Source organism: Lepidochelys olivacea, assembly GCF_965140295.1.
Source record: "Lepidochelys olivacea isolate rLepOli2 genome assembly, chromosome: 6".
In the NCBI taxonomy this organism is placed as follows: Eukaryota; Metazoa; Chordata; order Testudines; family Cheloniidae; genus Lepidochelys; species Lepidochelys olivacea.
This window is the reverse complement of record NC_140416.1, coordinates 58883501-58910141: the sequence shown is the minus strand read 5'-3', so window position 1 is coordinate 58910141 and position 26641 is coordinate 58883501. Positions and strand designations below refer to the sequence as shown.

Genomic DNA, 26641 nt, shown 5'->3' with positions numbered 1-26641 from the left:
TAAAATCCTTGGAGAGACTGTCATAAACTACAGCTTTAAATGCCAATATGCAGATGATACTGAAGTATACATCTACTTAATCTTAAATTCAAATCACACCTCTTTCCAAGTGATCCTAATGCTTAAATGAGATCAGTGGCTGAATGAGGAACAGCTGGCTAAATTAAATCCAGAGATGACACAGGTGATGCTAATGGGTAGAGGGAGATACCCTGAAGCACCAGTCAATACTGTTCCCTCATCCTCAAAAGAAGGTGTCTGTCCCACCATCATTAAAATGGTATGCAACCAAGAAGTCCTCCTGGACTCTTTTTAATTCTAGACAGCAAGTAATAACAGCAGCAAAAACACTTTCTTCCACCTTTGGCTTGCCAGATGATTACTTCTCATCTTGTCAGACACAGACCAGGCCACAGTGATCCACGCATTTGTAACTTCCAGGTTTAATTACTGTAATACAAAGTGTGACGGGTCCCCCAAAGAACTTACGAATGAATCCATAGTCACTAAAGAGAGAGACTCCTCTTCACAGTAGGAATTAGAGGCAGCAGTGGCTGCAGGAGTGGGGCAGTGGTGTATGGCCCCGTTTGGGCTCCTCTGCTGCCTCCAGGCTTGGACCTAAATGTGGAGAAAACTGGAGGCATCCTCTGCTACAGGGGCACCAGAGCTCAAGTGCAACCTTCCTCTTCAGGCAGAAGGGAAAAATAGGAGGAAAAAAAAGAAGGCACACTCTGAGGACTTGCCTGGGAGTACTGTTGGCAGCACAGTGGCAGGGAGAGAGGCCCACCTGGAGCTCTCATGCCCTCCCCCTCCCATGTCCTCCCAAACTCCTACTTGCCGGTGATGAGTGATCTTACCAGACTGTTTTTTTCCACTCAGAACTGTCTTACTTTTTGCCGGGTGGCCATTTGCTCCATCTCCCTGTTGCCTCAGTCACTCTGTTGTCAGCTTCAATCTCCTTGTCCTCTATGCTCCTCTCCATCCTTTCCTCCCTCCTTCCTCTCCCATCTCACTTTCCCTCCTCAGTGTCTCCCATCCCCTCCCTTCCTCCTATTAACTTGCTCCCACCTGCCTTCTCTTCATTCCATACTTCCTAAAATAGGTTTAAAAACCAAAAGCTGTAGCATAAATACTGAAAAGTAAATTTGATTTTTAAAACAATTTCCCTTGCAATAATGTGTTATCAGTAACACAGATTAGGTATTTTTAAAAATGCCTTATTTTATCTCTGGTGTCTCTCTGGCTACCAAGCTCCCTATTTGTTGCTTTATGTATCTTCAGTTCTTTTAAAAAGGTTATTTTAAACAAGAGAGGATATTTCCATTGTGGTCTGCTGTAAAAATACTTTATAAGCAACTGCCAAAAACTGCTGTTGCTCTAAGGAGGGTGATGCTGAGTCAGTACAGTAATGACTGAGTGCACAAAACTTCCTTCAATGTCAACACATCCTCACTCACATGAGTTATGTAGGTCATTATTTATGAACTAATTTCTATCGCTGATGATTACCTAGTGGCATAGCAGCCTCTCAAAAGCTACACAGAAGCAATCAAATCTTATTACTAAACCAAAGTCAATGTCATTTTTTATAAACAGGCAAAAGCCCGCAATTCCTTCTGACTCCTTATGTGCTTGGCTCAGAATAGCATAGGAATTAAGTTTCCACAAGTAATATCTACATTTTCCAGTTTACCTTTTGTCTTCTTTTCAAAGGGATATCTATTATTTACCACCCCCAAGAGGCTGACAACTCTGAAAGGGAAGGAGTTTAAAGAGAGAAAGACTACTTCAGATTCAGAAAATCCTTTAGTGTGTAATTGCCATTAAAAGAAACATTGGTTAAAAGGATGACAGAGCTCCTGCAGCCCTGGGGGACGCCATACTGCACATGCTAACAGGTTTAAGTGGACTGTATAAGACTGCACTCTTTTGCAAAGGAAAACTGAGAAATGTGAATGGGAACACTAAGAAAGAACTGTCCTGGCAGTGACATCAAAAGGGAAATGCAATGCAGCAATTTCCCTCTATTCCACTACCATTAGGCTGCTGGAACACCAGCTGCTACTGCATCACGAAATAGAAATCCATTAAAAGAGAACATCAACTGGTTAGTCAAAAGTTGCTCCAAGACATGCATATAAATCTTTATGAGGACATTGCCTGGAACTACTCAACCTTTTTACTGTGGTTCACACCAATATGCCCAGGATTAAAAACAACAACCAGGAGCAGTATAATATTTTCACAGCTACTTTAATTTTTTAAAAATTATTTTAAATGAATACAGGTCTCCTGTTGATGATGTCAGGCTGTGACTATCAGGAACTTTCAGTATACTTTTGACTTTTCAACTTGCTGCTCCAGCGTTACTCATAAACTTTTTGGAATATCTAGAAGTAGCTTGTGCTTAAGCTGTTTTTCCTAGAAAATCCAGCATTTGATAGCTCACCCATACAAAATAAATTTTATAAGCAGAATGACTTTGCAATCTTGTGTAAAGAGTTTCCAGATCTAGTTGCATATATGTCTTTGGACTTCATGTCTCCTAGTATACCTACCGCTGGGGACACACTGGCTTTTCATTGTGTGTGTGTTTTTTAAGGGGTCATGATTTCAATGTTTCTATTTACATATTGCACATATGATAACAGAACTGAAATGTCATATGATTAAACATTTCAAACAAGATGTAGCATGATGACATTATGTACCGTATCATAGTGAAATCTCTATCCCAGTCATGTGGGTACAGGTCAGAAGAATATAAGAATGCCCATATTGGATCAGACCAATGATGCATGTAGCCTGACAGGGGCCGGTGCCAGATGCTTCAGAGGGAATGAACAGAACAGGGCAGCTACTGAGTGATCCATCCTCTGTTGTCCAGTCCCAGCTTCTGGCAGTCAGAGGCTTAGGGACACCCAGGGCATGGGGTTGCATCCCTGACAATCTTGGCTATTAGCCTTTGATAGACCGATCCTCCATGAACATATCTAATTCTTTTTTGAACACAGTTACACCTTTGGCCTTAACAACATCCCTTAGTAATGAGTTCCATAGATTGACTTTGCATTGTGTGAAGAGTACTTCCTTTTGTTTGTTTTAAACCTGCTGCCTATTAATTTCATTGGGTAATCCCTAGTTTTTGCATTATGTGAAAGAGTAAATAACACTTCCTTATTCACTTTCTCCACACCAGTCATGATTTTATAGACTTCGATCATATCCCCCCCTTATTCATCTCTTTTCCAAGCTGAACAGTCCCACTCTTTTTAATTCCTCCTCACATGGAAGCTGTTCCACACCCCTAATCATTTTTGTTGCCCTTCTCTGTACCTTTTCCAGTTCTAATGTATCTTTTTTGACATGGAGCGACCAGAACTGCAGGCAGTTTTTAAGGTGTGGGCATACCAGGGATTGATACAGTGACATGATGATATTTTCTGTCTTACTATCTATCCCCTTCTTAATTGTACCTAATATTGTTAGCTTTTTGACTGCTGATACACATTGAGCAGATGTTTTCAGAGAACTATCTACAATGACTAAGATCTTTTTCTTGAATGGTAACAGCTAATTTAGACCCCATCATTTTGTATGTAGTGCTGGGATTATGTTTTCCAATGTACATCACTTTGTATTTACCTACATTGAATTTCATCTGCCATTTTCTTGCCTAGTCAGCCAGTTTTGTGAGATCCCTTTATAACTCTTTGCTGTCTTCTTTGGAATTAACTATCCTGAGTAATTTTATATTGTCTGCAATCTTTTCCACCTCACTGTTTACCCCTTTTTTCCAGATCATTTATGAATTTGCTGAACAGCACTGGTCTCAGTACAGATCCTTGGGGGACCCAGCTATCCACCACTCTCCATTCTGAAAACTGAACATTTATTCATCCCCTTTGTTTCCTGTCTTTTAACCAGTTACTGATAGAGAGGATCTTCTCTCTTATTCCATGACAGCTTACTTTGCTTAAGAGCCTTTGATAAGGGACCTTGTCAAAGGCCTTCTGAAAATCCAAGTACGCTATATCCACTGGATCACCCTTGTCCACATGTTTTTTGACAACCCCCCCCCCAAAGAATTTTAACAGGTTGGTGAGGCATGATTTCCCTTTATTAAAGCAGTGTTGGCTCTCTCCCCAAAAAATTGTGTTCATTTATGTGTCTGATAAATCCATTTTTCACTATAGATTCAACCAAATTACCTAGTACTGAAGTTAGGCTTATTGGCCTGTAACTGCCAGGATCATCTCTGCAACCTTTTAAGAAAATTGGCATTACATTAGCTATCCTCAAGTCATCTGGTATAGAGGATAATTTAAGTGACAGTTTACATACCAGAATTAATAATTCTGCAATTTCTTATTTGAGTTCCTTCAGAACATCTTATTCTGGTGACTTATTACTATTTAATGTACTGATTTGTTCAAAAACCTCCTATGTTAATACCTCAATCTGGGACAGTTCCTCAGATGTGTCACCTAAAAAGACTGGCTTGGGCGTGGGATTCTCCCTCACATCCTCTGCAGTGAAGACTGATGCAAAGAATTCATTTAGCTTCTCTGCAACGGCCTTGTCTTCCTTGGGTGCTCCTTTACCACCTCAACCCTCAGTGGCCCCACTGATAGTTTGGCTGGCTTCCTGCTTCAGATGTACTTAAAAAAATGTTGCTATTTTGTATATCTTTTGCGAGTTGCTCTTAAAATTCTTTTTTGACCTGCTTAAATCTATTATTATTCTTGACTTGCCAGAGTTCATGTTCCTGTCCATTTTCCTCAGTAAGATTTGACTTCCAATTTTTAAAAGATGCCTTTTTGCCTTTAATCGCCTCTCTTACCCTGTTCACCTATTGTGGCATATTTTTTGGCCCTCTTAATGTTTTTTTATTTGGAGTTGTAACAGGTTTCAATCGGTCCACCGAGCCTCTAGGGGGCGATGGAGAGCTACTGTCCAACTGGCAGGCCTTAGTCACCCCTTTCGGTCACTGGGGAATTAGCGGAGAAAGTGTGGCGGCCAGAGTCCGTAGCGTGCCCCTGAGGCAGGGGAGTGCTGGCACGAGTCAGTGGTGTTTGGGATTTTGCTACCCAAAGCGGGTTGGCTGGGGTAGAGGAATGCAGGCCCACCCAACTCCACTGCGTTCCAGCCCAGGGCCCTGACAGTGGCGGGACGAGAGGGTCCCGCCGCTGGGTCAGCGGGGAACCATCCGCGCCACGCTGACCACATACGCCCACCACACTGTGCAGTTCTGCCCCTGGGCTACTTCCTACCCGGTCTCTCAAGCGGGCCTCTCCAGTCCCTCCAGCTCGTCCGGGTATTCAGCTGTTGGCAGCTCCAGCTCCCCCTGTGTCAGGCTTGGGTTACAGCCTGGCCCCTCCAGTTCCTCCGGGTACTCGGCAGTTGGCAGTCCTGCTTGCCTCAGTCCTTCCTCCAAGTCAGGTTTCTCCTGGCCCAGGGCCTCCCCTGGGTTGGCAGCAGGGTCTGGAGGGAACAGCCAGCAGCCTTTGTCTGTCTCCCTCTCTGGTGCTGCCCTCACTGGGCAAAGGGCCCTGCCCTTTGCACTTCCTGTTCCACCCCTCCCCTTCTGGGGATTGGAGTATGCTTGGTCTGGGCCCGCCCACTCAGGCTGAGAGGATGGCTCTTTACCCTATTGTTCAGAGGGAAGTCACCCTGGCTCCCCACATACCCCACCCCTCAAATCCAGCTCCCGACCATCGGAGCTGGCGTCCTCACCCTCTCTGAGGCGGGATAGAAAGTCTGCATTGGCGTTGTCCCTTCCTGCCCGATGGTGAATCGTGAAGGCATAGGGCTGCAGAGCTAGATACCACCGCATCAGTCTGGCATTACTGTCCTCCTTATTAAGCCACTTCAGGGGTGCATGGTCTGTAACCAGTGTAAAGGGGGCTCCGCGGACGTATTAGCGCAGGGCATCGACTGCCCACTTAACTGCTAAGGCCTCTTTCTCCATGATGGAGTAGTTCCATTCTCTGGGGAACAGCTTCCGACTGAGGTAAACAATAGGGTGTTCCTCCCTGTCCACCTCCTGTGAGAGGACTGCCCCAAGCCCTACTCCTGAGGCATCAGTCTGAACGATGAAGTCACGATGGAAGTCAGGGCTGAAGAGTACTGGATTGCTACACAGCCGTTTTTCGATAGTTCGAAAGGCCGCCTCGCATTCATTGGATCAATGCGCCCGGCGGGGGCTGTCCTCGGTCAAGAGCTCCATCAGCGGGGCAGTAATGCTCGCGAAGTGGGGTACAAACCGCCGGTAATAACCAGCTAAGCCCAAGAATTGACGCACCTGCCTCTTCGTGGTCGGCGCTGGACATTCCTGGAGGGCTTGGACTTTCCCGATGAGGGGGCGTACCTGTCCCCGGCCCAAGGTGTACCCCAGGTAAGTGATTTCCTCCTGCCCGATTTGGCATTTTTTTGGATTGGCCGTAAGCCCGGCTGTGCGGAGGTCCCGGAAGACAGCTGCTATTTGGTTAAGATGTTCCTCCCAGTTATTGCCATAGATGACCACATCGTCCAAGTAGGCCGCAGCATATTTTGTGTGTGGTTGCAAAATCCGATCCATCAAACGCTGGAAGGTTGCCGGGGCCCCATGGAGGCCAAAAGGTATCCGGGTGAAATGGTACAACCCTGAAGGGGTGGCAAATGCTGTCTTCTTGGACCTGGGATCCAAGGGGATCTGCCAGTACCCCTTTGTGAGATCAAAAGTGGTGATATAACAGGCCTCCCCGAGCCGGTCGAGGAGCTCATCGATGCGGGGCATTGGATAGGCGTCAAATTTTGAAATGGCGTTTACCCTCCGGAAGTCAATGCAAAACCTCTGGCTCCCATCCAGCTTTGGTACGAGGACGACGGGGCTCCGCCCCTCGCTCTGGGAGTGCTCAGTAACACCCAGATACAACATGGCCTGGACTTCCACCTCTACGGCCTCCTGCATTCACCTAGGCAATGGCCGGATTGTCTCTCGGACCACCACCCCGGGTTCAGTCTGGATCACATGGTAGGCGAGCATAGTCCGCCCGGGTTTCGTGGTGAATGTCTTGGGGAATGCCCTTACTAAGCAGAAGGCCTGTTCTTGCTGCTCGACTGTGAGTGTCTCTGCTAGCTGGGGTTCACCATTATCTGACTCCTCTGGCGGTTGGGGCCCCAGGTCCGGTTCGGGGGGGTACAGGGCAACTAGTAGTCCTTCCCGTTCCTGCCAGGGTTTTAAGAGGTTTACATGGTAAATCTGTTTTTCCTTACCGCGACCAGGTTGCTGGATTTCGTAGGTGACAGGCCCTACCCGGTGGAGGACCTCATATGGACCCTGCCAGCGGGCAAAAAGCTTTGATTCCGCTGAGGGGAGCAGGAGAAGTACTTGGTTCCCTGGCCCAAATGATCGAGCCTGGGTTCCCCGATTGTAGTGCTGCTCCTGGGCTCTTTGGGCTGTATTTAAGTTCTCCTTCACGAGCTCGCCCGCCCGCACCAGCCGCCCCTGCAGCTGTAAGACATATTGTAAGAGACCCTGCGTTGCAGACGGGTTGTGTTCCCAAGTCTCCCTCAAGAGGTCCAACACCCCGCGGGGTCGCCACCCATAGAGGAGCTCAAACGGGGAGAACTTCGTGGACGCCTGTGGGACTTCTCGAATTGCCATTAGTAAAGGAGGGAGCAGTTGGTCCCACTGGCAGAGGTCCTGGGTGGGGAAACGCCGCAACATTCCCTTCAGGGTCTGGTTAAAACGTTCGACCAATCTGTCAGTCTGGGGATGGTAGACCGAGGTCTGCAGTTTCTTAATCCCTAATAGGGCACATACCTGACGGAACAGCTTAGAAATGAAGTTGGTCCCTTGATCAGTGAGTATCTCCCGTGGGAGGCCCACCCTTGTGAAAATCTTCACGAGCTCCACAGCAATAGTGTGGGCGGTGATACTTCTTAAGGGGACGGCCTTGGGGAAGCGGGTGGCGTAGTCCAACAGGACAAGGATGTATTGATGGCCCACCTTACTCTTTGGAAATGACCCCACCAGGTCCATCACTACTCACTCAAATGGTACACCTACGACTGGTAAAGGGACCAGGGGGGCCTTCCGTACCCCTGCCGGGGCTGCATGTTGGCAGTCCGGGCACGACACACAGTAATCCTTCACCTCATGGTGGACGCTGGGCCAGAAGAACCTGGCCAGGACCCAAACCACTGTTTTTTCCTGGCCTAAATGGCCTGCAGCCGGGATGTCATGTGCAAGCTTCAGGAGAGCCCGACGATGAATGCGGGGAACCACGAGTTGGGTCCGGACCTCTTGGGTCTGGGGGTCTCGATCAACGCAGTAGAGCTGCTCATGACTGAGTTCAAACCTAGGCCTCCACGACCTCACCATCCACCCGGGCCAGCTACACATAGGCAAACCGGAGCATAGGGTCCTCCCTTTGATCTCGGCTAAAGTCCACCAGGTCAGGAGGGGGGCCAGCTGTTTCCAGGCCGTCCTGCCCGGGTGTGGGAACTGGGGCAACTCCGGGATCTGACCTCGAGTCGGGGCCTGTCTTCATCTCAGGCGGAGCTCCCTCGAACGCCTCCTCGGTCGGTAGGGATCGAAACACCTCGACGAAGTCTGGCCAGTCGCGGCCCAGAATAACTGGATAGGCGAGAGATGATGCCACTGCCACACTCATTAACTGAGTTGCTCCGTTCACCATGGTGGGGACCTGAACTGTGGGGTACGATTTCACGTCTCCGTGTATGCACTGAATCCGTACTTCCCCAATGGGCTGCTCGGTGTCCAGGAAGAGCGCCTGGCGGACAAGGGTCTGCCCACAGCCCGAATCAACTAGACCAACAACGTGGGTCCCGGCGACTTCCATGGGGGCTGTCAGTTTGGCCAAGGAGGGCGGACGGGCCCGTTGCTCCCTGATGCACACCAGGCCAAAGTTGCAGTCCATTGCAGGACAGCCCTGTTGCAGATGCCCGTACTTGCCACACCGAAAGCAAGGTCCTACCTCTGGACGCCCCAGCCGCATGGGTGCACCGGTGGGGCTGCAGGGTTGGCTGGGGCCTGGTGCTCGGGTTAAGCATCTAGAGGTGGAGCGCGGTGGGGACTCGGGGCGTCGGGGAATATCGGTCCTGCCGCCATCTGGTCGTCGGATACGGTGTGGTGCGTCGGCTTGGGAGGTGGACCTCCTTTCAAGTTTCTGTGCACTGGGTCCAGAGTTTGGGGGGCGGGCTGCCAGTCCTATTGGGGCCTCTGCCTCTAGAAAGTCCTCCATAAGCATGACGGCCGCGCTCAGACTTTGTGGCCGCACCGCAACACCCATACCCTCCCCTGGGTCGGGAGGATGTGCACGAATTGTTCGAGGACGACCTGTTCAGTCACCTCAGCCGCTGTTCGATGCTCGGGTTGTAGCCATCAGCCACCTGAGTCCTTTAGTTCCTGGGCCACAGCCCAGGGTCTGGCGCCTAGTGGATAGACCTTTTCCTGAAACCGTCGCCGAAATGTCTCCGGGGTCATGTCGAAGGCATCCAAGATAGCTGTTTTCACTTGAGCGTAAATGTGGGCCTCATCATCTGGGCGTCCACGGTAAGCTTTCTGGGCAGGCCCCGTCAGATATGGGGCGAGGAGGGTCACCCATTGGTCAGATGCCCAACCGGCCACTGAGGCAACCCGCTCGAAGGTCACCAAATAGGCCTCTGGATCATCCTCAGGCCCCATCTTGGCCAGACGGATCGGTGGGGCAGGAGGGGTTGGGGTGGCTGCCCTCTCTGGTTGAGCCCCGCCGTGGCCCAGCCACAGGGTTGCAAGCTACTGGAAGCATTGGGTTTGTTGTTCGTGGTGCGGAGCCCCCAAGGTTTGAAGCACCTGCTGCTGGTGGGCACACAGCTGCTGTACGAGTTGGTGCTGCTGCTGTTGCTGGCTCTCAGCCAGGAACTGGATAAGCCTTTCCATCTCCATCTTTCAATTAGGGGAGCTTCAGAGGCCTCCTCGCTCTAATCCCTTCCTGCAGGGATAGGGACTGGTGCCCGCATTCTCCAACACTCGTGACAGGTTTCAATCAGTCCACTGAGCCTCTAGGGGGCAATGGAGAGCTACTGTCCCACTGGCAGGCCTTAGTCACCCCTTTCGGTCACTGGGGAATTAGCGGAGAAGGTGTGCTGGCCAGAGTCTGCGGCGCACCCCTCAGGCAGGGGAGTGCCAGCACAAGTCTGCAGCGTGCCCCTGAGGCAGGGGAGCACTGGCCAGAGTCTGTAGTGCGCCCCTCAGGCAGGGGAGCGCCGGCACGAGTCTGCGGCGCGCCCCTCAGGCAGGGGAGCACTGGCACGAGTCAGTGGCGTTTGGGATTCTGCTACCCAAAGCAGGTTGGCCGGGGTAAGGGAACGCAGGCCCACCCAATTCCACTGCGTTCCAGCCCAGGGCCCTGACAGTGGCGGGGTGAGAGGGTACTGCTTGGTCTGGCCCTGCCCACTCAGGCTACCGCCGCTGGGTCACCGGGGAACCGTCCGCGCCATGCTGATCAAATATGCCCACCACACTGTGCAGTTCTGCCCCTGGGCTACTTCCAACCTGGTCTCTCAAGTGGGCCTCTCCGGTCCCTCCAGCTCATCCGGGTATTCAGCTGCTGGCAGCTCCAGCTCCAGCTCCCGCTCTGTGTCAGGCTCACGCTGGCCCGGGTTACAGCCTGGCCCCTCCGGGTACTTGGCAGCTGGCAGTCCTGGTCGCCTCAGTCCTTCCTCCAGGTCAGGTTTCTCCTGGCCCAGGGCCTCCCCTGGGTCGGCAGCAGGGTCTGGAGGGAACAGCTAGCAGCCTTTGTCTGTTTCCCTCCCTGATGCTGCCCTCACTTGGCAAAGGGCCCTGCCCTTTGTACTTCCTGTTCTACCCCTCCCCTTCCGGGGGTAAGCTTGGTCTGGGCCCGCCCACTCTGGCTGAGAGGGTTGCTCTTTACCCTGTGGTTCAGAGGGAAGCCACCCTGGCTCCCTACAGGAGTATACATTTAATTTGAGCCTCTATTATAGTGGTTTTAAGAAGTTTCCATGCAGCTTGTAGGCATTTCAGTTCTGTGACTGTTCCTTTTAATTTCTGTTTAAGTAGCTTCCTCATTTTTGTGTCATTCTCCCTTTTGAAGTTAAATGCTACGGTGGTGAGCTTCTTTGGTATTTCTCATCCTCCAAATGAATGTTAAATTTAATTACATTGTGGTTGCTATTACTGAGCAGTTCAGCTATATTCACCTTAGGTTAGGGTTAGGTTTCCTCACCCTTCCCCTCATGCTCATCTACTTGCTGATCTTTACAATTAAATGCAAGCTGAAGTCATGTGATCGGTCCCAAGAGGAAAAGGTAACATGTTGTCCACTGATTGGATCCAATTCCTGTATCTGCTGGATTCCAACACACCGAGAACACCAGATATCTGGCAAATAGTGCATGGTTTTAATGCAATGTACAGTGTGCTTCACTTTCATGTTACATGTTCCACAAAAATAAAATATATGATTTTTTAAAGTGTGCTTATATTCTGAAATACAACTGTATATATATTCTAATATACTCTCTCGTAGTGATTTTAGATCAAATATGTTTAACGTGAAAGTCAAAAAGATGATTTTTCTAACTATCTGCACCACAAACTGCTCCTGGGATCTGAGAATCCAGCTGGGCTCTTTCCACCTCTGAAACCATCACTGGGAATAAAGATTAGTGATTCTGCAAGCTGAATTTAGCTGACAGTTTTCTGATGGTGTGCAAAGCAAAATAGAATCCAACTTGCTCTTCTATAGCTGTATTAATTGCAGGGTTAACAGGAGTAAAACATTTTTCCTCATAGTGATGGGGCAGATAGGTCCCACTGACAGGGTTAATGAGAGACTGTGGACCTAGTTAGCACTGCCTGCATTTCACCCGCAGCAATGTTAGGCATGGAGAGGGGAAGTTAAAAGGAGATCTACTCCATTTCAGCCCTGCCCAGGCTCCCAATGTGAGAGAAGCCTGTCTGCAGCTTGGAGACTGCTCGGAGGAGCTCCTGTTAGAAGGGATGAACAGCTCCTGTGAGATCATGGGAACCATGGACTATTTGAAGGCAAATCCTGAAAAGAAGCGGGGGGTCCCATCAAACCTTCATTGGATGACTGTGTTTTGAGTTGTGATTTTCTGTTCCTTTTTTCTTTTAAACTATAAAATAAGGGTAAGATTAAAATGTGCCTCTAAACAAGGATAACTACTTAACAGAGAGAGACAATACAAGCACACCATGTATTTTCTAGTCATTCTAGTAAACATGTTTTCAGGGTTTCTGAGGTTTTCTGTTTTATAAAAGTTATTGATAAATACTTTAGATGCCACAATTTCACTTCCTAGAACCCCTGGAGTGCCACACTTAATGTATACTCAGTGTCCAAATTTTTGAATGGCACCCACATAACTGTGAGAATTCTCTGGAAATGAAGATATACATAATTCTATGGAATTCAAACCATGGTGTCAGATAGCTGTCAATTTGCTTTTTTATGTCAAATGTCCAAAATGATCTGTTAAAAATCTAGAGGGGAAATGTCTCTAAATTACAAATATTCTTTTTTTTTAAAGCGGGAGGGAGGAAATCCACCCATCTTGCAAATTTTTAAACATCACAGATGAAACAGCAGTCCCTAATTTTGCAAACCCCCCCATAAAGACACAAACCAAAACAAAATATTACCTCTTCTGGGTCTACAGTAACCTTTCATAATGCTAAGGCATAAAAGAGGAAGGAAACATACAGAGCTATCATTTTTTAACCCGTATTTCTTCTTAGCACTGATTTTTCTTTTTCTTTCAGATATGTCAGATATTTAAAAGCAGAAATCTTAAATTCCTGTTATGTCCATGGACAAGACCAACTTATAAAGATTTTGTTTTTTAATGCTCAGGTATGGAATAGTAGATTTCTTTTTTTTACAAAACTTAGATGATGATAACAAATAAAAAAATAATAAGCTTCAGCCCTCACAAATCATCTTCCACTTTGAGTATCTCAAAGTGCTTTTAAAGACAGCTATTTACATCCCACAACATCCTACATGATAAAATAATGCTGTACTCATTCCAGAAATGAATACTTTGAGTAAGAGAAGTCAAGTGATTTGCCTAAGGCCACTCAGCTAATCAGGTGGAGAGCTGGCAACAGAACTCAGGAGACCTGACTACCCATCTTCTGTTTTGACCACTAAACCAACTTCCTATGCAGAGTGTAATACGTTTAAGGTAGGTTAAATTTTCGGGGCACATGAAGAGAGAGGTCTTTAACCTGGAAGGTTACAAACTCTATTTGTAGAAAGAGTTCATTTGTGTAAATCCTCTTTTTTGAATCTGACACCTAATTTTTTCCCTCATCTAGCTCAGCATTTCTTAAAATACTTCAAGCTCAAAGGTGAAAATCATGGATATTTACCTTCCCATTATCTTTGTGTGTTGATTCTTTTCTCCTGTGAAATGCATTAAATGCACGTACATCCCCCAAGGTGCAGTGATCAACAGGTGGGCTGGTGACTCCAAAGAAAGGGGATAAAAGCCCAGGCAGGAACTGCACTATGATGGGGTGTATATCATTTATCACACTATACATAGCTTAGACTCTAATGTCACTAAGAGAAATATCCGGGGGGAAAGAATTAAGAGGAAAATACCTATTAACACAGACTCTAACTGCTATTTTAGAAAGGTGAAAGCTGCTAATGTTTTCTCTTTTTTTTTCTTTTCGGATTGAATTTCATTGTCCTATTTTTTTTTCTATTCCTGCTGTAAAGTCATATGAACCCTCCCTTGTTCTTCACTTTCCACACCATCAAAATATTATTCTAACTTGTTCTCCCACTTCCTAACTAAAATGGGAGTCATGGTTCAAGAGTACATCAGGGAGGCAGCAATACTTACTGGCTCTGAGGATGTTCTCCTTGCTGCTGCACCTGGACTGGACCTGCGAAGAGAGCACAGACTCTATGAGCTACAGTAGTTAACAGGCACAGCAAGATGTGGTGATTTAATGGGCAAGCTCCTGGGATCTAGAGTCAGAGGCTCTAAATATTTGACACCTTAACAATTTTATATAGTGTATATATAGGATACATATATTCAAGCAGAAACTTACTGGTTGACAGTCTGAATCTGATATAAGCAATTAAAAAACGCAAACAAGCCAGCCTAAAGGACAGATTTTTAGGTTAAGAAATGAATATACAGCTTTCAAAGATACATATTAAACTTCAATTTTACATTAAATTCCAAGTTCATTGTATATAATTGTGACCACAGTGATCCTGAACCTAAGTCCTTGTGTTTTATGTGCAGACCAGAACAACAATATGCCTGTATTAACATAATCTGCTTGAAGACTTGATTATTGCTGCTGTCAGTGGGGCTGCTGAGGTTTCGTAGAGAGAAATTAAAAATGCTAACAAGTTAGAATGTGGTGATTGTGAAAACATTTATCAATTCTGCTTCACAGCTGCACAAACATCTTCTGGCTGGAGACAGATGAATTTGTTCAGCTGTTTAAGTCTAGTTTAGAAAAGTACTATGCCTAATATGCTTTAGGGTTTAGCTGATCGCCATATTTGGGGTCAGGAAGGAATTTTCCTCCAGGGCAGATTGGAAGAGGCCTTGGAGGTTTTTCGCCTTCCTCTGTAGCATAGGGCACGGGTCACTTGCTGGAGGATTCTCTGCTCCTTGAAGTCTTTAAACCACAATTTGAGGACTTCAATAGCTCAGACATAGATGAGAGGTTTTTCGCAGGAGTGGGTGGGTGAAATTCTGGTGGCCTGCGTTGTGCAGGAGGTCAGACTAGATGATCATAATGGTCCCTTCTGACTTTAGTATCTATGAATCTATGAATATGCTTTTTATAATGTAGATCTACTTTGGAAAGTGATTGTGTAAAAACACCATCTTCCTAATCAATAGATCTACTCCTTGTGTACCTGATTCCCACTGTGTTACTCCAGTTTTATCCTGGTGTGACTCCAGTAAAGTCAATAGACTCAAACTGGTGTAATATTGAAGTAACAGTGGTGAATCATGTCTGAGTAGAGTCATATCTGCTTACTATGGAGACTAACAGAAGTTTTGGTTTTCAACTATTGTTAGCCCTGCAAAGCCAATGCAATATAGGATATATCTTCACTGCAGAGTTAACTTGAGCGTAGATAACTTGAGTTAACTTTTCTCAGTCTTGCTTGAGTCAGAAAGTCACACTGTGAAATGACACTTGAGCTGCACAGAGTAATTGGATTAGTAGTTGATGAGTTGTCTTAACTCGAGCTGTGGCCTATACCCCCAGGCCAGCCAGCTGTTAAAAGTTAAAAAGCACCATCAAACTTTAGTTCAAGGTTTTTGTGTGTGGATGGGACTCAAGTTAGAGACAATACTAGTTATAACTCAAATTAACTTTGAAGGGAAGACAAGCCCTATGAAAGTGCGAGAAGTGTGAGCTGGATCCTTTTCCTTCATGTGCTCCTTCAACAGAATTGTTCACTAAGACTTCAAGTACAAGCCAATAAATTACACCCATGCAAACCTATTTACAGCAATAGGGTTGCATAGGTGTCATTGAGGGCATCATAATCCTTGTAAAACCTTTTTTAGTGTTGAAGAAGGAAGGGTAGGAAGGAAAGAGACCAGCTTAACTTTCAGATCTGAGGTTGAGTTTGTGGGGGTGGGAACTAGACAAATATCTGCCTGCAAACTGAGCACACATGATCTGGAAATTATTTATGAGTGATAAATGTGGAACCCCAAAGTGCCATTTTTCAGTCTCTTTTCAGACTAGAGCCATCTTTTAAGTCTGAAACTAATCATTCCTTGTTTTCTAAACCTCTTTCTTTCATTCCACAGCAGCTTGCCCCAAACGCATATTCATACAACAAGTTGGATTCTACAGCATAACAGTCTACTCATTGTAATGAAAAAATTTATGATGGTAATGTTGCAACTTAGAGTGGATTATGGTTGTTCTTCCCTGAAAAAAAACTGTTATGTTTAAAAATTAAAACCACCCTCCTTCCCGTCAAAAATACTACACAGGTAAACTCCAAAATGTCAGTGATGCCCTGATTTGGTCCAGAGTTGTTCTTCCATTTTTCAGGTACATGATAAAATAAAATCTCATTGGAAGAGGAAAATGTTTCTCTTCGAAGAGCAATTCTGGACCAAAAAGGAAGGTATAATGGTATATATGAGAGCAAGAGAGAGAGAGAGAGGGAGGGCTGGATGGGTGAGTGGGTCACAGTTGAGGAAAATGCAAAATGTACTATGCAAAAGGAGAGATGGGCCTATCTGCATAGGATATTATTTAAAATTGAAGAGGCTATGCTATTTCTCATTGAAAACCATATGCAAAGAGAGAACAAAGAATGGGCCTGTTGCAAAATAATCAAGAAATTCAGCAAACTTTGGAATGAAACCTAGTGAAACAACAACACAGTCCTAAAGAAAAAAACAAACAAAAAAACCCACACAAACACTATAGAAACAATCTAATAAAACAAACTAAGTAAAAATATGACTCAAAGGACACAGATAAAAGCTACTAGAGAGAGGAAAAATGTTAGTGGACAAGTCAAGAGAGAGTCTTCAACAAAGTGTGGGAACAGAAGGAGCCGAAACCCATAGCGCAAAGCAATGTTTGCGAATGAAAACCAACTCCTTTGAGCAATAATAGTTACTCTCGAGTCGTAGCTCGAGACTCTAGTCGAACTCTATTCCTCCTGAGTTCATCTTTAAGCCCTTCCAATCTATAGTGGAGCTAGTGTATGAACAAAAACAAGAAATTTATAATGCAAAGAGCAGCTGAGACTTGCAGATCTAATATAAAAAATGTGCTGACAGAATACCACTCTTACAACGTCCAGATGACAATGGCAACAAAAGACAGCTGGCTTCAAACATAGCTCTTGGAGGTATTTTTTTTATTCTATGAGCACAGAGGACTTCAAATGACAAAGCTAAACTGTGCTTTGCAGTGTCTCATGGTGATCTAATGTTTATCCTTTATCACTCACCTGATTAGCAAAATATGCACTGTGGGAAATAATTTGTTTTCCACAAATTTTAAAAGCAGATGTAGAAGAGGAATCCATAACTGTGAAAAAAACACTCAACTAGACTTGATCATTTCCAATCCTAGGCTCATAGCTGCTGAATACAAACTGTGCTTCAACACAGCTGAAGGATTAATCAGTTAGCCAATTCTCCAATTTACTGTATATTGCACATTCATAGGCTGTTTCATTTTTTGAATATTGTTCTATTAAAAATTATTTTACTTGTCAAAAATAGTGTTTGATAGCCCAAACCTACTTTAGAGCTTTGTGTAAATTGTCTTTTTCATATTTTATCATTTGTATATGTTTTGTACCTGTGATATTTTTTAAATCTGTATGTAAATCAGGGTTACATGATTTTTAAAATCATATAACCCTGAAGTAAATATTCTAGTGTACCATCATACACCATATCATGACTTGCTGGGACAGATGGTTTTGGAACAACTGTAATTCTTCCCTCACTCACAGGCTGCTCCAGAGATAGTAACCTGTGCCTGTCTCCCATATCACAGGAAATCTGATTTCTCTTCGGTCTACATTCCCCTAGCTGCCAATATATTTTGGCAGAGAAGCTCTGAATAAATTGGGATCTCATCCAATATCATTCCCCAGGGTGGCTCAGGAGGGAACAATCAGAAAGCAGAGCATCCACAATCCACTGCCCTGACCTTTACGTCCATAGGATTTTATTATATTTAAATTATAATTGTATATCCTTGTAATGCAGAGTAAGCCTTGTTCCCATGGGCGTAAGCACCAAACGCTATGCGAAACAAAGCATTTTAAATTAAAATAAACAGAGGAAATGGTAAAAACAAGAAACCTGCTGACAATCTCTATCAATCATGACTGGTCTGAGACATGAAATCACTTGTGGCAAATCTTAGCATCTATAAGGGTATCTTTACAAGTAAAATAGAAAATGAAATGAAGAAAAGCTCATGTTACAAGTGAAGTAAAAGTAAAATAAATAAAAGAGGAAAGAGAAGCCTTTACTACATGACCACAATCTTTAGGAATGGTTAGAGAATTTACTTACCTTTTATACTTCATAACAAGATTTAGAACAGAGTATAAAATCAGCTCTTCATTATGGGAGGTACAGTTAAAAGCCATAGATTATCGTAAAATGAATGGCTACACAAACATGAAGAGTTTCCAGCCAAATATGAAAAGCTAAGTCTTATGGGGAAACATTTCAATTGAGGTTTATTGCAACATGAAGAATTCGTAACATTAAAACACATGATTTTACCACCAGCACTAGAAAGAACCCATTTCTCAAGAACACAGAGGAGCATAGGAGGCTAACCGATAATCTAGTTACGGGAAAGCATATTCCACTATTAAGACAGCATGCAGAATGTGGAACCACCAGCAGAAACCCAACAGGAAGGGAATGGGTTAGCCAAGTTGCAATGAAGGAAGCAGGACATGTGAAGCACAGCAGCAGTTATGAATTTGAGAACTGTCTTCCTTTAACTGCCCTATAAATGTCAGACTCATTTAAGAAGTAAGGAAAAGATTATTTTCAGTGTGTTCTACAAGTACTACAAGTCATGGCTATAAGTTAGTGTGGAACTCTCATCACCTTTCCCTGAGACTTCAACAGTTGTGTAGAAACCAGCTGTACTCTGAGAGAGATCTGGTGCAGTATACTGTTGCTGCCTTTTTCCATCTGTTTCATGAAATAGGCAGAGTGGATAAATTGTGTATAATCCACTCTTGGAATACAAAACCTCCAATACATTCAAATCACTTTTCAGTATCAGACTGTCAGCAGCACATGAGTGGCAAGAAGAACCTTAGCACCACTCAAGCTTTAGTACATACTACTGCATGGCTGTTCAAATTCTGCTAACTTTCAAATTTTTCTCGTCATACTTACCTACAATTAGTAATTATATGATCGCAGTTCCACACAATTTACTGTGTGGATATTTTGGATGATCCCTCCAATACTGAAGACCTGTCTACTTTGCATTGGTATTAAAGATATCATTATCTTATTTTTAGGAGCTCTGGAGTATACTCTGCTGTCCCTTCGCAAAAAATTTCTCCTTGCCCCACAATTAAACATCATAAAATCACAGCATTTTATAACAAATATCCCAGCACTATGTTATAACTTTGTAAACCATAATGGTTTTGGACTATTATTGTAGGATATTATGCATAAGGTCACGGAACATAAAATCAAATGAAGAAAGTATCAGAGTAATATACTAGGATTTGATGGTTTTAGAAAATATTTTGTTTTTTATTTTAAACCTATTCAAAATAACAGAGAAAACTATAATTGTTTTTGTTGAATTAAAATAAAATATAAAAGAATTTTGTCTAAATAGGTTACCCATACACACGGCAAATATATATATAAAATGGTAACATTTTGGTAACATGGTAACATTACATAATGTGGATAAGAGATGCACAGGCCTTGATATTTAGGAAAGCATCCCCATTCAGGACAGCACTTAATTGGAGCCAAAGGCAGTACAAAACTAAAGAAAATCCTTTATCTGTATAACGGAAATACATTTAAAAGAGAGACAAAATAAAAGTGACTTCAAGGAAATATGGTTGGGGCAAATCTATTATTCTCTAACAAACCTTAAAAAGAGGAATATGCTCTTTTCCCATAATAATAATTCCCAATAATAGATCAAATTACAATTATTGATTATAGATTTATTATCCTCAAAGGAGATTTAAATGACAAAAAAGTTACAATCAGCTTGGTATATCCCAAAAGCAAAAAGATTTTAAAAAGAAATTCTTTAGGCTTCTAGATTCCTTCCAAGAAGGAGAAATAATTTTAGGATATTATTTTAACATTGAATGCTAGATTAGAAAGAGCAGACACTAAACAAAAGAGAGATACAAATCTAGATCTTTATAAACAGATGATAGTTTTATATGTTCTCATTTTATTCTCATCCACATAAACTTTATATGATGATAGACTGAATTTTGATCACTAACATTGTCTTCCAACAAACTATAAACATAGAATTACATGGTCAGCTCTTGTTCCAACCAAACTAACATTTAATTTGAAGGGTGGGGAAGAAATCATTCTCCAAACAGATTGGCACACTGAATTGTTTCCTGTTACAAGATCCAGACAGAGCAGTCATTTAAAAAATCTTCTCATATTTTGAACATAACAACAAAGATTACATACTAAGGGGTCTTTCTTTGCAAATAAAGCAGTTATGAGAGGTCATTTTATTAATAGTCTCTCCGTTGAAAAAGTGAGACTACAAGATAGATTGCAACTGGTACACGAGATGCAAAACCAAAAATCATATCATTAAAAAAATAGTTCAAACAAAATCCTACAAAAATGCATCAACTTAAGTTGCAAGCTAAACACCTTGCTAAATGATAAAACAGAAAAAGCTCTTCAGATATACAAAACAATTATTCTGTGAAAAGAGGGACAAAAGGGAATAAAGGGGATAAACTGTTAAGCAGAAAGCTAAAAGAAAAGCAAACTGTCAACATAATCCTCCACGCATGGTTAGGAATGAAGAGAGGCAAAAAAAATGGGAGATGTTTTTTCATATTATAAAAATATTTACAAAAGTTATTTTTGTATTAGAAAAATAAAAATTATGAGCTAGATTGTGCCTTGAGGTAAAGTCCGGAGTATGGGACAGCGAATAGATGTGCTGCCCCAAGAGGAGCACTGGGAAGGCATAGTTCTCAGAGACACTTGTTAGGGACCGGAGTGGGAGTACTGGGCAAGCAATCCTTGTGCTTTCCCTGTATGTTCTGTGCTCTCAGTCACAAACTGTAAGATCCATATGGTTGCTTGGGGTTACTAGGAGGGGACTGGGCAGCCTTATTACTTCTTGTACTCCCATATAGCCACAAAGGATGACAGTTTTTAGTGTTAAATAATGTGAACCTCCTCATATTTCATTTAGACATAGTTCTGCTTGAATAATTCATCAGAGAGGAAAAAATTAGTATTTATAAATTATATGAAAAATGGTAAAGTCCTAGATCGAGATGGGTTACCAATAAAAATATTATAAACATTTATAGGGAAATTGGTAAGTCCTCTTCCAACTACAAGAGCTGTTGTTCCCAAACCTGGAAAGAACCTTACATCATATAATCCAGTTTCTTTATTGAACTGAGATGTAACATTCTCACCAACATATTGGTGAACAGACTACCTCTTAGAGATAATTTTAAGTTATCAGAGACCAAATAGGATTTATAAACAATACAGATAATCTTATATGGGTACTAGGAACATTACACTCACCAAGATAAAAAAAAATCCTCTACTACTCTTAGATAACTGCTGAAAAGGCCTTTGATAGGGTTGAATGAAGTTACTTTTATAAAACTGAATGCCTTGGGAATAAGTTCCCAGTTTAAGAAATGGATAATATAAATGGAAGCAGATCTAATATCTTTTCTTTCCAAAGAGACACAGAAAAAAGAGGTACCATTGTTATTCACCATTAGCAATGGATCTATTTGCCTAATATATATGCAATAATACAAGGATAAAAGGTGTTGCTGAAGGACAAGAGGAAGTTAATCACCTTGCGCAGAAATGATGATTCTTCAAAATGTGTGTCCCTATGGGTGCTCCACTCTAGGGGTATCTGCATCCCTGCCCTACTGATCGGAGAACTTTAGTAGTAGTATCCATTCAGCCCATGCATTTGCTGCCCCGTCATCCTCTGCCCCGAGGCTACCCAGCGTTGCACGGGTGTACCCTCCTCAATTCCTTTTCTAGCACAGAGTCACTGACAAGAACTCAGTGGTCAAGGGGAGGAGGGTGGGTCACGGAGCACCCATAAAAACACACATCTCGAAGGCTGGGGATTCAGAGTCAAGCCTGTTATGGATGATACTACTGGGGCACCGAATATGGTATCTGAAGCAGAGTCCACCAAGATGGCATAGTGCTTCGCAAAGGTATGTGCAGACGCCCAGGGAGCTGCTCTGCAGATTTCTGATATAGGGATACCCTTGGAGAAGGCGACAGACGAGGGGCCGATCTTATACAGTGTGCGCGTATTGAAGATGGGGGTGTTACACTGCAAATCTGGTAACAGAGTTTGATACAGTTCAAGACCCACTGGAGAGCTTTGAGCAGCAACTGCTGTGTCTTTTGACCTATCAGCAAGGAAGAGGAAGAGTCTCAGAGATTTTCTAAAAACTCTTGTCCTGTCCAAATAGAAGGCCAAGGCTCTCCTCATGTTGAGCATATGGAGGATGGCTTCCTGATTATCCTGATGAAGTCTGGAAGGTGGAAGGTGAATGAGTTGGTTCATGTGAAATGCAGAAGTCACCTTGGGAGTGAACTTAGGATGTGGTCTAAGCATGACTTTGTCAGGGAAGAACACTGTGCAGGGGGAATGCGCCCTCAGAGCCACTATCTCTTCTCCTATCCTTCTTGCTGAGGTGATGGCGATCAGGAATGCTATCTTCATGGAGAGGTGAGTTAAAGGACAAGTGGCCATAGGTTCAAATGGTGGTGTCCTTTTCATACTAGATTAAGATCCCATTGTTAGAGCCATGCATGGATACAAAATTTATATCTGCAGATGTGCATATCTGTGGAGTTGCATGGCTCTAGCGACAACGAGCGAGATCAGCCAGGCCATGACCAGCGACCGGGAACCACAGTGGCAAAAGCACCCAGCTGTCCCTTCCACACAGCAATGTGCATCTCCTGTCTGGGAGGGTGTGAGCCGCTTGCACAAACTAGGGTGACCAGGGACAGTTACCTGTGAACCTGGCGCTTGCTCCAGTAGGAAGGGCTGTGAGTGGTACAGCCCTGCTGGAGGAGCTGCCCAGGCTGGATGCTGGCTCCTGCAAGCAATGGCCCAACATGCTGATGCTTTTGCCACTGCGGTTCTTGATCCGGTAGCTGGCCATGGCCCTGCTGATCTCGCTTGTTGTCACTAGAGCCCTGCAATATCCACTTTATATCCAGGGATATCTGCATCCATGGATATAAATTTTGTATCCGTGCAGGGCTCTACTCATTGTGGGGTAGGAAGTCTGGGTTGAGGAAAGAGGAAACCTATTTGTAGTTGAGTGGGAGAAAATGGAGTACCCTTCTACCTGCTGGTGGAAGCTAGCAATTGCTGCCAAGTGGACTTTTAGCAAGTGTGACGGGGCAAGGCCAGATGGCTGTAGTAAAGTAATGGGAGACAGATATATTAGCCACAGGCTAAACAAATCCCTGTTACTAGAATAAGCAAATGGCAGCTGCTCCAGGTCAATTAAGACACCTGGGGCCAATTAAGATCTTTCCAGAAGGCAGGGAGGACAGCTAGGTTGATTGGGACACCTGAAGCCAATCGGGGCTGGCTGAAACTAGTTAACAGCCTCCCAGATAGTGAGGTGGGCGCTCATGTCACGAGCTGCAGGAGGAAGTTGCGCTGTTGGAGAGACTGAGCAGTACACATCATATCAGGCACAAGGAAGGAGGCCCTGAGGTAAGGGTGAAGTGGAACTTGAGGAAGTGGAGACTGCTATGGGGAAGTAGCTCAGGGAATTGTACACACCCTGTTTCTAAAAAGTCATCCACTACAGCTGGTACTATTAGGGTCCCTGGACTGGAGCCTGGAGTAGAGGGTGGGCCTGAGCTCCCTCCTTTGCCCCCTGATGAATCACTGAGACTGGGAGACGAGAGAGACTGTGCAAGGGAGGATAGCTTCTCCTCACCTCCCTCGCTGGCTTATGATGAAAATGGCTCAACAGGCTGTGACCCTTGCCTCTAGAGAGAGAAGGGCTATGTGGAGGGTCACAGTGAACCTCTGAGGCTAGTGAAATCCGCCAGGAAACGTGAGACCCACAGAGATAAGGACAGAGCTTTGTCACACAAGCTAATACAGAGTCCCGATTTTTTGAGAGTGAACAGATAGTCTAGGATTACAGGTAGAGTGGCTTTATCCGGGGTGATGCCTTTGGGCTGGCACCAGATCTGAAATCTAGTCTACTTTTGTAGGTAGGTATGACAGGCAGTCTGTAAACCGAACCAAACTGAATGCTTGGGGGCATCTCATGCACAGTCTGGCATGAGCTATAACCTATGTGTCTGTAGTCATAAGCCCCAGAAGCTGGAGGCAGTGTCTGGCTGAAATTTGGGGGCTGGATTGCACTGTCTCTTGAAGCATGGAGAGGTTTAGGAATCTGTGATGTGGGAGGAGCACCCTCGCCCAGATGGAGTTGATGTCAGCTCCTGTGAATTCTAACCTCTATACTGGCATCAATGTCACATTTTTGTGCATTGATTTATAGGCCCAGACTCTGGAATAGATTCAATGTGGTATGGGTGTTTGTTCGGCTTCAATGAAGGAATGTGTCCCGAAGACAGAATTGTCCATTAAGGATAAATCATGATGCCCTGGGAGGGTAAGTGGGCCGCCACTACTGAGAGGACCTTGGAGAATACTCTGGGGGCCGATGAGAGGCCGATGAAAGAGAGTACTCTGTACTGGTAGTGGTCTTGGTCTAAGGTAAACCTGAAGCATCATCTGTGGCTCGGTATGATCGAGACGTGGAAATATGCATCTTGAAGGTCGAGGGCTGAGAACCAGTCTCCTTCTACTAATGCTGGAATAATTGTTATGAACGTGACCATCTTGACCTTCTGAGCCTTGACAAATTTGTTGATCACTCTGAGGTCTAGTATGGGTCTCCATCCTCCCTTTTCTTTGGTATTAGGAAGTAGTGAGAATAGAAGCCTTTGCCTTTTAAATGTGTGAGCACTGGCTCTATGACTCTTATGCTGTAGAAATGGTTTATCTCCTGTTGTAGCAGGCTCTCGTGAGAAGAGTCAACTGATAATTATAGTGCATTTGTTGTATGGTGTTCATTAGATAAAGAGAGTCTAATATGCTCCCTTAATTATCTCACACAGAAAGCTTGGGGTGGGGACGAGGGAGTTCTGCATCCTGTGTAACCAGTATGCTACCACGCAGTCTTATTTTCACACTGCCTTACTCCCTGGCAAGTAGACTGATGAATCACTTGGTTTAAGGACTGTCTTGTTTGTTGTCCTGTCTGACCACTATTAAGACATTTCCAAATCCTTTGCCTGTTCTAGTTCAATTGCTTTTTAACTTGGTGTCTGTCAGGAAAGCTGAAACTCCAATAGTGATGTAAATGAACTCTTATCTTTTGACACAGAATGAATTGTTCTCTGACCTTAGCACATATTAACAGGATTAACATTTTTAATAGCGCTCCAGTCATTTTACTTTCCTACTCCTTTGTTTTTAAATGAGGCTTTCCACTAGAATCAAGGAATATCAGGGTTGGAAGGGACTTCAGGAGGTCATCTAGTCCAACCCCCTGCTCAAAGCAGGACCAATCCCCAACTAAATCATCACTACTTTCACAGTTCTCTGCCTTGTCCACAGTAATAGCCAAATCAATTGTAATACCACAACAACCCAATTCAGACAATATTGCTAGAAATGGAAACTATTTCCTCACCTGTTTTAAAGGGATGACAGTGAAGTATATGTTTTAAAAGAGTTTATCAAATTTAATATAAATTCCCTTCAAGAATATATAAAAGAAACATTATTAAGGTTGCAAAGTCAAGCACTCAAAAGTTAGGCAATACCAGAATTCAAGTTATCTGTGCAATCCTATTTTTTCCCCATAATGTGTGTATGGATTATGGTAAATAAATTATATGATAACATACAATTTTTCCCACAGGAAAGCTGCCAGAGATGGATGATGATAAATGTAGGGCTGGCCAAAAGACAAGAATTCTGTTTTGTGAAAAATTCTGAGATTTGAGAATTTTGTTTCATTTTGCATTGGAACAAAACTGAAATCTGATTTTTTTTAAATGAAAAATGAGAGACACTTATCCCAGAATAGCCAATAACCCAATGGTTAGGCTACTCACCTGAGACAGCAGAGTCTCAGGTTCAAGTCTCTACACTGCCTTATTTAGAGTAGGGACTAGAACTTGCGTCTCCCTCATCCAAGGCCTAACCACTGGCTATTCTGGGACGGACCAGTTTCTCTGTCTCTTGTTTTGACCAGGAATTCCACTCTGGACATTCCCAATGAAATTTTCATAGAAAATTTCTGCAAAAAGTGTCAGGTTTGATGGATTGGCGAAATGCCTTCGTCAAAAAATTCACAACCAGCATTAGTTAATTTAATGAGGCAGTTTTTCAATATTTCTTTTTATCTCCAAAATTCAATGAGGGGTCTCATGTTTTGCTTATCATACACCATCCAAACCCTGCTTGGAATAAGGAATTATTTTATTCCATCATGGGTTATTCCATTGCATTTAGCATTGAAGCACTGAATACCTTACAAATAGAAAGGTATTTATCTTAACACCATCCCTGCGAGCTAGGGAAGTACTCTCATTTTACAAAATGGGAAAGAGAGATGTATTTAAACCAAAATTTTCAAGAGTACCCATTAATTAACTTGAGACACCTAGGGCTGGATTTAATTTCAAGATATTGAGCACCCCCAGAGCTTCCCTTGACTTCAGTTGTTTTTGTGAAGGCTCAGCTCATGAAAATCAACCGCTATGTGTCTTAGGAAAGACACCCAGAAAA

The 26641-nt window shown here is 43.9% G+C and overlaps 1 protein-coding gene across 9 annotated transcripts in view; it reads right to left on the bottom strand.

The window, feature by feature from the left end:
* Positions 1-26641, bottom strand: part of GPHN (gephyrin) — a 588066-nt gene that overhangs the window by 106030 nt on the left and 455395 nt on the right. For all 9 annotated transcript variants that reach the window (XM_084630610.1, XM_084630611.1, XM_084630613.1 and 6 more), the window contains one exon: positions 13888-13930. In XM_084630610.1, coding sequence (XP_084486736.1) covers positions 13888-13930 — 43 coding nt within the window. The remainder of the gene's footprint in view (positions 1-13887; positions 13931-26641) is intronic.